Source organism: Nyctereutes procyonoides, unplaced genomic scaffold, assembly GCF_905146905.1.
Source record: "Nyctereutes procyonoides isolate TBG_1078 unplaced genomic scaffold, NYPRO_anot_genome, whole genome shotgun sequence".
NCBI lineage: Eukaryota > Metazoa > Chordata > Mammalia > Carnivora > Canidae > Nyctereutes > Nyctereutes procyonoides.
Genome location: NW_026575037.1, coordinates 18,349,082 through 18,363,887, shown reverse-complemented (window position 1 = coordinate 18,363,887; position 14,806 = coordinate 18,349,082). Strand labels below are relative to the sequence as shown.

The following is a 14,806-nucleotide window of genomic DNA, read 5'->3' as shown; positions in this document are numbered from 1 at the left end:
GGTGTTCAATTTGCCAACATATAGAATAACACCCAGTGCTCATCCCGTCAAGTGCCCCCTCAGTGCTCTTGATTTCATCTCAGGTCCTTAGATCCAGCCCCATGTGGGACTCCTTGCTCAGCTGGGAGTCTGCTTCTCTCTCTCTCTCTCTCTCTCTCTCTCTCTCTCTCACCCCCCCACCTCAACTCATGTTCTCTCCCTCTCTCTCTCCAATAAATGAATAAATCTTTTTTAAAAAAATTAAATAAAATTAGGAAATGTGTCCCATTCACATAAAGTCTGGACGCTTGTTCAAAGGGCTGCTTCTGCACTGGGCCCTGGGGGGTGGGGAGTGAATCTGCGCAAGGACGCTTTAAGAGTCGTTTCTCAGTCTTATGGCCCTGCAGGTGTGCAGAAGATGAGCCCCTTGGTGTTCAAAGTCCGATGTTTTGGGGCTCCTCTCTCGGACGCCAGTCTTAAAAGCTGGGATGCCTGATGTGTGGTACAAACCCTTCAGTCCTCCAGGAGAAGCTCTGGGTTGAGTTCCCTCCTGACTATGGGTCACTGTACCAGGGATGGGGTTTAGGGTGAGACCGTATCTCAGCCCTTCGTACCCACTCCCATGCGGGGTCTTCCTCTGCTTGCCCCAGATGAAGAGGTTGCTCCACCAGTTTTTAGATTCCTTTTCGGAGAAAACTGTTCCACACGTAGCTGTAGATTCCTCGCGTCTGTGGGAGGTGGTGAGATCAGGATCTCCCCATGTTGCCATCTTCGACCGGAAAGTCACTTTAAACTTTTAAATGATATTTCTCGTTCCATGGAGGTTTGACTAACTCTTCTGCTTGTAGACATTAGTTCATGTTGTCAACAGTTGGGCGCTGAATCTCTTAAGCTTGAGATTAAAAAGTAGGGCAGGGAAAGATGTTAATAAAACATGCAACCTAACTTATCTGAACGGGACAGGGTCAAGTTCCTACCCCAAAACCACAAGGGTGCTGTGAAGTGCAATGATTTCATACTCGTGTCGTGATGTCATTTTGTTGTAACGTTAAAGCCAAGAGTCCTCCCCACCCAAGGGCAATGCCAATTTCCCAGAAGGCTCATTTCTCAGAGCCAAAGCTCCAAAAGATGCCAAAGCAACCCATGCTGATACTTGGTCTCATGTTATTTCTCAATTTTATGCTTAATTTGCTCCTTTTGGTTTTATGTATTTTGACACAGCCAAGTGTATGTGGGGATTTCCCCATAGTCCTTTAAATGCTATAAAACTTTAATATGGGGAGATAAAAACAATAATAAGCCATGCCTCCAAGCCCTCACATTTAGTTCTTCATTTGAGTTAGACACTAACCAGTTTTAGGTCCCGATTTAGACTTTCAAGTACTTGCATCTTACGTGCTTTGCTTTTCCTTACCCTCCTCTTTCTTACCCTCCTCTTCCCCCCACCCCCCCCACACACACACACAAGTGAAAATGATGTTTTGCCCATAAGCCGGGGCGTGCAACACCCACTGATTGCACAAAATGGCATCTTCACAGTTCTCAAGTTATTATCGTAATGGCCTATATCGTACATGAGCCAATGCAATTTAATATGGTTTTAATATGGTTCAGAATAAAGCCAAGATGGATGCCCAACTCCCAGTTTTAGGCATGCAACCCTGAAATGTCTTTTTGGAAAAAATGAAATAATTCTCCTGGAAGTCTGTTGAGTTAGTCTGTTTTCAGCATAATTGCCTTCGCTCAGCTTCCTAATACCCTTAAAACCTCTGAGAGTCTTTAAGTGTACAAAGTTCAACAAAAATACCTTCAAAGTAGATTAGTTCTAATTATGTCTAATATTTGTTTGCCGCTTTATTGAATAAACTACATTGGCTTAAAAAAAAGGAAATTCACTTAACTGCACGTCAGTCACCCAAATTTTAAGTGTACAAATGAAATGGAAAACATTTATTACACAAATTTAATTACAATTCTAAGAAATAAACATGCAAATTAGATAGAGTTCAATTTGCAGATGCTAATCCTCATCCTTGATCTTATTCCTTTCCTCCCTGATTTTCAGTCTGTGTCTCTCCTTGATTCCTAGGGAGCCAGGCAGCAAGAGGTTTGGTTTTTCACAGTCGGAGGATCACTGTTTTAAAGAAGTGTTATATTTAGCACATCTGGCATAGTAGCAGTAAACAAACATTATAGTCTTTGTAACACTTTTGTGCAGGTGCCTTCCCCTCCCACCCTCACCCCCCCCACCCCCCGACTTTATTAGGTCTACGGTTTCCAAACCTCTGTGTTCATTACACCTGAAATGACCCATCTCGACTATGGAGGAGTCCCTAGACAGAAGTTATGAATTAATGTCTCAAAAAAAAAAAAAAAACACTCCAATTGAGCCTAATATAGGGGAAAATTACTATTTGCAAAATAATGTGATTCCGGGGCTCAAATTGCATTCCCTTGACCAAGGACAACCTCCTTTATTACTTTTTTATTTCCTGGAGGTTTTCCCCGGAGGCTCCCCACCCAGAAAGAGTTGCCAATTCAAGCTGCAGTAGGACCAATGTTGCTTTTTTATACACACGCAGCTCGGGGAGGGGAACGGGCGGGGGCGGGGGCGGGCGGCGAGGGGAGCCTAAGTGCTCGGTCCTGCAAAGACATCTGTTTCTCATCTCCGTTTGCTGTGGCAAAGGAGAAGAAAGTCTCTTTTGCGAAGGGTGGGAAAGGCACAGATCTCTTTTCTTTTCTTTCTTTCTTCCTTTTTTTTTTTTTTTAATCACACGCACACACAACAACAACAGAACTAAACCAAATTTAAAAAAAAATAAAAGATTGAGAGAGAGAGAGAGAGAGAGAGAGAGAGGGGAGGGGGGGACAGCTCAGAAGGTTGCAGAGCGAATAGGTTCTCGGGCTGGAGCCGAGCCCCCGGGGCCAGGGCGGGAGCCGCGAGCGCGTGGGGTCTGGGCTGCGGGCTGGAGCTGCGCCCGCGTGTCCCCGGGCACCGGGCGGGGAGGGCGGGGAGGGCGGGGAGGAGGGGAGGGGGGAGGGGGAGGGGGGAGGAGGGCGGGAAGGAGCGAAGGAGGCAGGGGGCGGGCTGGGGTGGGGGTGAGGGGAAGGCGCCCCGCGTGCTGCCTGAGCAGAGGGCGGGCGGGAGAGCGGGCGCGCCTGTCATGCTCGCCCGCTCACCCGGGGGCATCCTGCAGCAGCGCTCCTCGGAGGCCCGCGGGGAGATGGCACACGGGACTGACGGGGCTCGCACGCTCCGCGCTAGGCAGAGCCGCGCGTTACCATAACCGGCGGCGGCGACGGCGGCGGCGGCGGCGGCGCCCCAGTGGCGGCGGCGGGACCTGCGGGACCCTCGCCCGCCGCGCACCAGCGTCCTCCGCCCACCGGGCCGCCGGGCCGGGCCCCGCGCGACTGTGCAGCGGCGGCCGGGCTGGCGCCGAGCCCCGAGCGGACCCGCGGCGGCGCGAGCGCTCCGGCCGCCGCCTCCCGGCTGACCCCGCGGTAAGAGCCGGGCCGGGCCGGGCGGGGCGGGGAGGGGAGGGGAGGGCCGGGCCGCGGAGGGCAGCGGGCGGCCGGAGGGCGCGGGCCGGTCCCCGCGGGCGGCGGCGCGCGCCCCCACCCCCACCCCCCCCCGCCGGGGCTCGGCCGGGGCGCGACCCCGGAGCGGGACCCCGCGGGGCGCCGAGGGGCCTTTCCCGGGGCGGGACCCGCCGCCGCCCGCGCGCGCCCCGAGCCGCCTCCGCGGGCGGGGGGGATGCGGCGCGGGCGAGCCCCCGAGGGGTCCCGGGCGGCGGTGCCCCAGGGGACGCGCGCGGGGGGCGGGGGGCGGGGGGCGGCGGGAGGGATGCCCCGGGTCTGCCGCCGCGGCGCGGGGCAGGTGGAGAGGGAGGGACCGTGGATGTCAGGAGCGCGCGCCTGCGAGGAGGAGGAGGAGGAGGAGGAGGAAGAGCTGCAGGAGCTGACACCTTCTGTCCTCCGCCACCTCCGCCCCCGCGCTCTCCTCCCCAGCAGCCGAGCGGCGCGGCGGGCGGCGGGCGGCGGCGGCGGGCGGCGGCGGCGGCGGCTGCTCTGTCCTCAGCTCACCTCCCCGGCGGGCTCGCTGCTGCCCGCCCGGCCCACGCCTGCGCCTCGGCCCCCTCCTCCCCTCCCGCCTCCCGCCTCCCGCCTCCCGGGCCCCAGCAACTTTCCCGAGCGCCCGGCTGCGGGGGGAGGGGGAGGGGAGGACGGCCGCCCGCGGGAGGTGCAGGCGCTGCCCCCGGCGCCCCCCGACCCCCGCGCCCCGGCCCCGACCCCCGCGCCCCGGCCCCGGGCGGTGCAGGGCGGCGGGCGGTGCAGGGCGGCGGGCGGTGCAGGGCGGCGGGCGGCGGGGGCCTCGGCTGCGGGCTGCAGCGCGGGGCCCGGGCCAGCCTCGCCAGAGCCCTGCCAGCCGCCGTGAGTCATTTCCTTGGAATCCTACCTTTGGTGTTTATTTCCCTTAGAAGGAAACTTGTTTTAAAAAAAAAAAAAAAGAAAAAGAAAAGAAAAAAAGAAAAGAAAAGAAGAAGAAGGAGGAGGAGGAAAGAAAGAGAGAGTAATAACAGGTCTTATTCTTCGGGAGAGGCGCACGGCTCCCGCACGGGGGAGAGACAACTTGCCTTTGTTCCCAGACACTTGGGGGGTGTTTACTTTCTCCGGCTCCGCTCGCTTCCCGCGGCAGGGCTCGGGGCCGCGGCACCGACCCCCGGGGGTGTGTCTGTGCGGGAGCCGGGACGTGCTGCCTGCGGGGGTCTGGAGTCTGGGATGGGGAGCTCGGCCGGCAGAGCTCGGATGCCCGGACACCCCGTCTTCTCCCTGAGGCCCGGCCCCCGCGGCCCTAGCCCTAGCCCTAGCCCTAGCCCTAGCCCTAGCCCGGGGACCTGACCTCTAGCTCCTGGCCTCTCCAAGCTACAGCGGAGAAATGCACTTCCCAGGGCAGACAGGTGTACTGCGGGGACTAGCAGAAAAGCGACATCTGTCTATTTAGTAGAAGGGTTGAAGGATTTTTTTCCACCCATTCAGCCCCTTGCAGCAGCAGCAGCAGCAGCACAGCAGCTGGACAAGCTAAGCTGTTGGGGTCTTGCTGAGGACAACGTCCAGGCCAAGGGCTTGATTCCACCTGGGCAGCACATGTAGGGCTGGCAGCATCAAAGGTGCATTGGAAATGTCAGCCTTTTGCTTCTCTTCGTTTCAGTAGTGGAATCAGATCTCGAGCTGCTTTCATGCTCTTAATGTTCTTTCCAATGAGAGATGGGGGGAGGGGTGGGCAAAGAATGACCAGGAGCCCCTGTTAAACCCTAGGTGCCACCGAATCTATAGCCATCCTGTCCCGTGTGCCAGCCACTCCTATTAGCGTTACAAGGGCTCCGTGGAAAGAACTAGTCTAACTCATCTGGAGAAACCAAATTGTATAGCCACGCCTTGTAACTTTGCTGTGAACGGTTGCTGGAGAACGATGACATTTTAGCCCTCAGCCTTCTGGGAATGCTTGAGGTGTCGTTCTACTACATCCAGTTGGGTGACAAGACAGACCTGCAGGAGCCCAAGGCATAAGAGGTTAGGACCTTTTTATTTATTTTTTAAACCCGTGTGTAGACAAAACACACTTTAACAACCTTCTTTTGAATCCACTTAACCCCTGATGTTAAAAACAAACAAATTTTGCCATAAATGTCTGTCTTTGTGGTTATGCCTAATGGTAACAGCACATGAAATTGTGGATTTGAACTTCTGAGCTAGGTGGCAGGATCAAAATGTAAGCCTCATCGTACAGAGAATAATGACAGTTTGGATCTGCACATGTAATACAAATAGGGAGTCCTGTGAGACATTGGTGCATAGCACTGAACACTCCCAATTCTTTATGAATGTGGAATTCGCCTTCTTCAGACCAGGAGGACTCAACTGGAAAATTTCCAACCCCCTCCCCAATAATCCAAGGTCCGAAAGCAAGAAAAACTTACAGAAATCAGATATCATAATGGAAAGAAAGAGCCAAGATAACAGGACTATGCTGTGTTTCAAATTCAAATGCATCCCGATAGGATTTCATATGCTGGAATCAATCCTAGCAAATAGAAACGCTTGAAATCCTTAACAGCCAAAAAAGCTACAAACGATAAGTCATTAAAATGGAAATAAACTCTTAGGAACACAAACTAGCACAGGGCCCATATAATGTCCTATTAAACAAAGGTAATGGCTTCTAGGGGGCTTACACATGCTTCACTTTTCTAAGGGGCGTGGATTTGTCAACCTCTAGTTTTATGTCATAGAAGTTCGACATGGACCAAAAGCTTGCGTTTTAGTCCCAGAATCCAGCACAAAAGTGAGTGTGAATTTCAAGCTGGAAAATACTGTTGCAGTCCATGAGGGAGGGCTACTGAGAAAAAGCAGCAATTCATGTGCTCCTGGCAAAAGCACTTACTGATACAACTGTCTTTTTTATAATAGGGTAAGAAATCAGACCATTTATGAGAGTCTCCCAGGGAATAAATTATCATGAGGTTTGATACCTTGTTTGGATGCCGGGTTTGAGGGGTGATAGACGGAATAGCTTAGTTCATCAAATCAATGTAGTGTAAATTTCTTGATGACTCAAGAGCAAAATAAATGGCATGTCCCACCATTTCCTTTTAGAGAATATTCGAACCTCTCTCTCTCCCTCTCTCTCTCTTTTTTTTTTTTCTTGTAATAAGGTTTTCTAACAAGCCCTTGGCTGCTGCCTCCTTGGAGGGCATTTTAAAAGAGAAAGGGGTAGGTGGGTCAGCGGCCCAAGTCAGCGGGGTCCTCATTCCAGCCACTGACACGACACGACACGACACGACACGGAAGGCCTGGCTTCATTCCTCAGTGAGGTTGGGACAGAATTGAGGATCTGAGGGAAGCGTGGATAAAGGATAGAGTCCTTGCTGCCAAGAGCTGCTCTGTTAGCCAGAGGGACACTGTCACTTCCGTGAAGCTATGTCCCCCTCCCCTGGTGGTTTTCCTTCTTTTACCTGGAAGTGGACCCTGGTTGATGACACAGGTAGGTGACCACAGGCTCCCCCTAAACCCCACTCGCTTTGCCCTCTCCCCAAAACGTTAGGAGCTGTGTGATTTGGAGAAGAAGCCATGAACTAGACCCTTAGCGTGTATCTGAAAGACAGTCTTCAGAAAGCAGGCCTGACATCACTCTTCGTGACAGTTCTTTAAATGGCAGAGTGAGCTAGTGGAGGTTCAGGTCTTGTCAAAGGAACTGGCGGTTAATAAGGCGCGGAGGCTTTTCTCTGCTGTCACCTCTGATCTCCGGCCCTGTAGGTCCTTTTGCTTTCAGTAGCAAACCCCGGTCCCTCCCTTGAACTCCCCCTTGACCCTGTCTCGGGCCTCAGTGGGGACCCAGGGGAGCCCGAGCGCCCGCTGCGGGAGTGGCTCGCACCTTGAGCCCCGCAGGAGCCCCGCGGGCATCACCGCAGGCCCCAGGCAAGGGCGTGAACTGGGGCCCGGGCAGTCGCGTGGTGCCTCCTGGAGAGTTCCTGCCTTGTGTCTGGGCCTTGCGGAGGGAAGAGTTGCCGGCTGCCTCTGGCCCCGAAGCCCTGGCTCCTGTTTAATATTCTCTCTGCTCCGTTGATGTTGTGCTTGGCTCCTGTGGGGCTGCAACTCCCGGCTTGAAACTGGAGCCAATTTTCTGTCTTCATCTTACAGTGTTTTGACTGGAGGCAGATCCAGTTCAGGCCGATCAGGGCTGGTGGAAACAACTACCAAGTGTGTCTCTGTCTGCTTCGTTTTGGGAGAAGAAAGTGGAGGGAGCCCCAGAATGTTGTAGAGCAACCGGCCCTGCGGAAAGGAAGAGGGGGCAGGCGCACAGCCCGAACCCCTGAGAGCATCAGTAGGGATTACGGTCCAGATATCTGCTTCCCCACCCTATTCTTTTGATTGATTAGCAGAATTCATCAAAGGAGACTCTCGGGGGGGATTGACCAGAAAATTGATTTTTCCTTATTAATAGAAAGGAAGCGCCAGGGTTTTGGACTTGCCTCTTAGCGGTGCGTTTTCTGCGGGAAGGTCAGGGGGAAAATGTGTTTAGGAGGCAAAAGCAGCTGTCTCCAAGAGGGCTGAGGGGAATCTGAGAACAATAAGAAATGGGATTTTAAAGATCCGCCCATGAAATGCAGATTGCTGAACACAGAAGCTGAGCTAATAGCAGTGAGAGAGTTTGCTGAGGTTTCCTTTGAAAAAATAATAAAATGTTTCAGGGTGAAGGGGAGGACCGAGAAGTAAAAGTTTCCCAAAGCAAAGGAATGAAAATGCCAAAGCCATCCCCTGGCTTACTCTTGATTAGGGCTGTTTTCTTTTTCTTTTTTTTTTTTCTTTTCCTTTCCTTTCCTTTTTTTCTTCCTCTTCTTCTTCTCCTTTTTTTCTTTTTTTTCTTTTCTTTTTTTTTTTTTTTTTTTTTAGATCTGAGGCTGTCAGAGATGACTCTGGTTCTGTCCATGAATAGATTCTGCGAGCCCATTGTCTCGGAAGGAGCTGCTGAAATTGCTGGGTACCAGACGCTATGGGAGGCTGACAGCTACGGAGGACTGAGCCCCCCTGGGCCAGCACAGGCTCCTCTGCAGGGAGACCGGGGAGCCGGTCCCCCACTGGCAGGTACTGCCCTTGACCTTCCCATGCTGCCCTCTGCGGCTCTGCAGCCAGACCAGTGGGCGGGGGTGGTGTCTGGAGCGCCAGTCTGAGCTCAGAGAGCACTTGCTCCAGAGACTTCCCAGGCTGCAGGCTGCCTGTGCACCTCTCCTAAGTGAGCCCAGGGCTCCAGGGACAGGACCAGGGGTGATAGTTAAATTGCACTCAAACAGGAGTCCACATGTGCTGCTGCTTCCTGCGTAAGTCATTGCCACCTATATTTTTAAAAGAACCAAACCAGATTTTGAGTTGGGATTTTGGTATTTCATGTGGGGAGCTGCACGGTTCTCTCCCAGCTACACAAGCCCTGGTGAGCTTGACAATGAAATCTTTATCCCATGAGACATAAAGGAATCTGCCCTTTGGGCCAGAAGCTATGTGTCTCCTCTTATTATTAAGCACAAAGTTGGCTTTCGTATTCAGGAGAAAAATGTTTTTAAACACAGAAATATGTTCTTCCTGGTTCTTTACTCTTAATATTCTAAGGTAAGTTCCTTGGGTTTTTGTGTTATGGTGCTACTTTAAAAACAGCAACCTAAAATGTAAAATAAGTACTCCTTGAAGTTCCTTTTGAATTAAAAGCTCTGTTCTTTAAAAATTAGACCCCACTTTAGTTCATGGTTGACATGTGACATGCTTGCGAGAGAGAAAAAGGACGTTGGTTAGCCCAAATTTTGATTTTAAATTAAGAGATTTTCAGTTTCGTGATTTGAGAGAAGGAATATTATAACTCCAGTGTGCAGTTAGTCATCTCCTTCCTTATCTACAGCCAGTAACATTTTAGAATTACTTGGTCATTAGTGCTTACAGTTAACAATGTATAAATTTGAGCAGTGGTGTCCTATTATCGTGGATTTAGTTAAACAGTTTGAATAAATGCTATTCTCCCCTTTATCAGTTTTGCTATTTGTGCATAGAATTAAGATTCTGATTATTTAGCAAGTGCTGACATGGGTCCCTTTTGCTTTATGATTACTTAGAAATCCTTGCCTCACCTGGGTTGCAGAATTTTGTGTGATAGCAACTGTTAAGACAAATGTTTATTTTTAATCACCACATGTACAGACAAATACGTAGCCAAGTCATCTTCTATAAGGAAATTAAAGGAAAGTATTTTGTTTGGAGAACCTCTGGCAAACCACATGTCATTTGTCATATCTGATTTATTACCACAGGATCACATTACAGGGGAATTTCAAATCCTATAACAACATCCAAGATCACATACTTTAAGAGGAAGTATGTGGAAGAAGAGGATTTTCACCCACCACTCAGCAGCTGTAGCCATAAAGTATGTTTTTTTAATAGTCATTATTTTTATTAAGAGTTAAAGATACTTTGTAACAGTTGCTTGATCCATTTCCAGAATTGTTCCACCCAAGCAATGAAAACGAGCCACTTCTCCGCAGAGCCATATTAATCGCTGTCACTTTTTTGGGTCCTGTGTTATTTTCACAAGTAGTTGAAGAAAGAGCCAGCAGGAGCTCCTCTACCCAGAAATAACAGAATTATATAATCCAAGCAACATCTTTTTTACAACTGATTTGATTGTTCTCAAGTTGCACTAGTGGTTTTGAGCAGCCCGTGTTTTCACGCGTGTGCAGAAATGCGTGTTCTTTCTTGACATCTTCCCCCTCCCCAAGCTCTAGGTCCCACAGCCAGTGCCACTTCTGTGTGTGCCCACCTGGGAGCGGTCCCCCAGGGCTTCTCTTGACCCCTTGGAGGTGTCCTCACTACCCCTTGAGTGTGCGCACGCAAGTAGAAACACACACTTCGTTGTACATTCATTACGTTTGTTCAGTTTGTTAAAATCTGTAATTCATTCCCTAGAAAAGACCACAGCTGTCTCTTCTGCATGTGTAAGAAGAAAATAGTGGGATCCAGGAAATGCCTGGAAGTATGAAACTGGCCACCTAAGCTTTCCAGATACCAGTTCTTTTTCCTTATGGTTCTCTTCCTTTACAAACTGTCTACAGATTTCAGCAGGGAGGATATAACCCAGACCATAGTTGTCTGAAGCACGGAGAGGATTTTGGATTTTTCGATTCTTCTTCCTCTCTGTCTCCTCTTCCCCGCCCTCTCCTCACCACCCCATAAGCTTGTTGCCTTGACCTTGCTCATGACGACACTGGCAAGCATTGGCAGGTGCTGCTGGGCTTTTCCCTGAATGTATAGTTCCTGCCTTTGGTTAACCTGGGTTGGCTTCCTTCACAGCCCCTCAGGTCATGCTACCAGGTGGCTTTTTTTTTTTTTTTAATTTAATGATCTGGAAGAGCTGGTTGCCAGGACACAAGCAGTTTATTTCCTCTTTTCATTTCTGTGTTAACGGTTGTAGCCTTTCCCAGTGGCTGCTGGATTTGTACCAGTCACCACCCAGTGGTAGTATCCTACTGCCCAGAAGTGAGTCTTCCCATTTCCTCCCCACCTCTGTTCTCCTGCCTGGCTCTGGAAGGAGGCCTACTTTGGCCCTTCACTGCCAGATCCTGTCGGGCTGAGCCTCAGTTCCTGTTGTCCCTCTATCATGTAAGGGTAATTGCAAGTGTGAAACCCTTGTCTCTCAGAGAGACAGTCCTGAAAGCAACTCTCATGCTCCTGGCCAGGATTTGAAGTAGACTTACTGTGACCTGCATTTTGACATCTTTCAAAAGAGATTTATTGACCTCATAATATGTGAGTGTGTGTGTGTGTGCGCGCGCGCACACATGTGCATGGGTTTGTATATACACAGAAAAGCACAAGCGTCCTAAGAGTACAGCTTGATGGGTTTCACAAAATGAACATATCCGTGTAACTAGCATCCAGATCAAGCAACAACATAACCAGCGACTGAGAACCCCCTCCTTGTACCCCTCATTACTACCTCTCTGTCCTCCGGAGAGATTGCTCCCCTGACTTCCAGCAGTGTAGATGAGTGTTTTGTCTTTCTACATTTCCCCCGTTGGACCCTCTAAATGCCAACAATCTGACCTGTCCCCGCTGAGGTCTGCACCTTGACCAGATTCCCAGGTGCTTGACCACACCGTGGAGTCCGGAAGGGTGGATGTTAGCCACATCAGGGATCTTTATGGTTCCCTAAATGAACCCCGGGAGTTGGGGGAACGAGACCCCAGCATTCCCAGATCCAGACACTGCCAAGAAATACACAGTGATGACATGTTGACATGTAATAGCCTATGTCCTCTGAATTCTCTTCCCTTTTTGGATTTTTCAGACCATCTCGATTTTTGAGGAACGAGCCCACATCCTTTATATGTCCTTAGAAAAGCTAAAGTTTATCGATGATCCCGAAGTGTACCTCCGAAGATCTGTCCTTATAAACAATTTGATGAAAAGGATCCATGGAGAAATCATCATGCAGAATAACTGGTGCTTTCCTGCCTGCTCTTTCAATGGCACCTCTGCCCAAGAGTGGTTTATGGCTCAAGACTGTCCTTACCGGAAACGACCACGGATGGCCAAAGAGGAGTGTGAAAAGTTTCATGCCTGCTGCTTTTACCAAGAATGTGGTGGTCACTACCTAAATGGACCCCTTTCTCTCCATGCTAGCGTCGGAAGTGCCTCCACCACTGCCCCGTCTTCCTCCTCCTCCTCCTCCTCCTCCTCCTCCTGCTCCCCCCCTCTGCCTTTACCGAGTTGTTCCCACCAGGTGGATTTCGATGTAGGCAGCACACCTGTTTACAAAGGTGATGGCCAGGTACCTGCCAATGAAATCTTTGTCACTAATGTCAGGTCACTAGGTGTTCAGGAAAAGGCCCCAGTAAGTGATGAGAAAGCAAATAATGACACCAGCAGGGATGGTGGCCCCCTAAGCCATGAACCTGGGGGAAATGACCTTGCTTTTGAGTGCAAAGGCCAATTTTATGATTATTTTGAGACTGGATATAATGAAAAAAGCAATGTGAGTGAGTCTTGGAAAAAGTCCTTAAGGAAAAAGGAGCCTTCACCAAGTAACAAACCGTGCTGTGGCAAAGGGAGTAAAATATGAGCCATCTTTTCACCGAAACTTCTGAAGCATGCACAGCATGATCAATTAGCTCTCATAAATTTTATTTTGAATGGATTTTATAGTTTTGTACAACTGATAAAATTATGCCATGAACACGCCATGTCGTTTTAATGCCTGGAGAGCAGATTGCATAAAACATCTGTATAGTAGGCATCAGCGAGCTACTTAGAAATGTGGTGATGTTCCCAAGAAAACAGTTGACTTAATGCTTAAAAGTATACCTTAGTTGTCCTACAGAAAAGGTCAGTAGATTAGACTGGGGGACAACGTGCCCTTGTGATCTTTCCATTACCCCCCCAAGGAGCCTGTCACTAGCTAAAAAAAACTGCATCATGTTTGCCAATTAATTAGGTAGTTATTTGGAAAGCAAACCAACATAACCAGCAAAGGATGTCTGCTTCTTCTCTATGATAACAGTATTTTTTTCTGAATAAAAGACCGAAGACAGGGAGCTAGATGAAGTGGCTTCACCGTGCCGTTAAGTACTTGTATTTAACAGTCTTGGGTGACAGATGAAAATAGGATGTAACATAATGAAACACCTGTCTGGGTGCGGCAATCAACAATATGTGTAGAAGGGTAATCCCTGCAAGTTCCTGGCTTGCCTGTGATGCGTGATTAGGCAGTTAGAGAGGTGTTATACAGGGCGATTTTTGGTGCCTTACTTTATCTTAATTTTTGCCAGTGTGAAAATTAAGGATAAATCAGAGTTACAGCAGGGATTTAACAAACAGGAAAAAAAAATACACAGGGTGGATCAATATTGTTTGGAAACCGTTAACTTCGAAACTATTGTGTTCAACTTTTGATTCAACATCTCTATTCTTCCTTTGTTTTTGATGCCCAATTGCTTTTGGATTTGGCATTTTTAGAAAGGGATGGGGGAAACAATAGAGCTGTTAGAAACCAGCACTAAGCTGCTTGAGCTTTTCTATGGCAACGGTCCGTTGCTGGGGTTTGGGTTTTTTGGGTTTTGGGTTTTTGTTTTGTTTTGTTTTCTTGTCCAATGAAGTTCATGAACCAGTGGCATGCATTATACTTTAATCTGTTTTGCATCATTTCACTCGTTTAGATTATAAAAAGCATGTGGTTTTTTATATATGACTTTTGCTGTTGATTAAGAAGCACAATGTTAATAAATGATGTGGTGATCAATGAGGTTTTATCTTAAAGAATGTAAAGACTTTAGTTTTTGGAAAGTTATTTTGGAGAAATGGGACTCAGTTGGCAATAGCTACCATGTATTTGGTCGACGTTTTTCTCAATGATTTCTTTAATTTGTACGTTTGCAAGAGTGTTCAGAGTGCCCCTCTGACCGTCCTTCCTTCCTTCCACTCCAGCCAACTCCTCCTGCTAAACTGTATTCCGATTTCCAAGGTTGCTAATTGACTAGGGCCTCCTTAAACAATACTTCACGGGAACCAAATGCCAAACGGAGGAAATAAGTAAGTCCTCCCAGTTTCTCCAAGATAAAGCTTTTTTATTATTGCTATTAATATTAAATATAGGTCTCATTCATACAGTGTATGAGTAGGATCATCATTTGGACAATGTCCACAAGGACCAATTTTTAAAACATGTTCTTGTGTTATGGCTAAATAGTCTAGTAATGTTTTGTCCTTTATTTTCAATATTTGATAAACATTTGATGTTGAAAACTTAGATGATAGATGCTTGTATATGAACGTGTTGTAATAAAGTGAGGTTTTCTTGATATATATTTATTAAAACGATCAAAATTCATTACGATTTTATTTTAATGACTATCGGCAATGTTTCTCTTTTCTGTTGCTCTTTCTCCTTTAAAAAATTCCAGAGGTCTGGTGGGCAGTGGCCACACAGGAGTTTTCAAAATGAAAGACTACTTTAAGAGGTCAATCTGACAGGTGTTTTAGAATGATCCGAATGTGTGAGTTTAGATTTCTGTGGATTAGGAGGCCAGTGTTAATAAATGATGTGGTTGGTTATCAAGAAGGTTTTATCTTCAAGAACAGATTCATTTTTGCAAAGTTTCTGACAAAAACATAGCGTAACATACTGGATGCATCCTAGCTGATTGCTTTATGAAATGTCAAATTGTCAAAAAGATGACCCAAATGTCAATGGTTGAAACAGCTATAGATTATGGCTGGTGGTTTTCCAAAC

General features: G+C 48.6%; 1 protein-coding gene across 3 annotated transcripts; it reads left to right on the top strand.

Annotated features, from left to right (window-relative positions):
* The first annotated feature begins 3,354 nt into the window (after window positions 1-3,354).
* Window positions 3,355-14,377, top strand: SERTAD4 (SERTA domain containing 4). Of its 3 annotated transcripts, XM_055319442.1 has the most exons (5): window positions 4,379-5,550; window positions 6,693-7,021; window positions 8,431-8,622; window positions 9,831-9,946; window positions 11,867-14,377. In XM_055319442.1, the coding sequence occupies exons 2-5, from the start codon at window positions 6,958-6,960 to the stop codon at window positions 12,638-12,640; spliced, it is 1,146 nt and encodes a 381-aa protein (XP_055175417.1). In that variant the 5' UTR covers window positions 4,379-5,550; window positions 6,693-6,957; the 3' UTR covers window positions 12,641-14,377. The 3 variants fall into 3 exon arrangements, with proteins under 3 accessions (XP_055175418.1, XP_055175417.1, XP_055175420.1); XM_055319443.1 differs by lacking the exons at window positions 4,379-5,550; window positions 6,693-7,021 and adding an exon at window positions 3,355-3,480; XM_055319445.1 differs by lacking the exon at window positions 6,693-7,021.
* The last annotated feature ends 429 nt before the right edge of the window (window positions 14,378-14,806 follow it).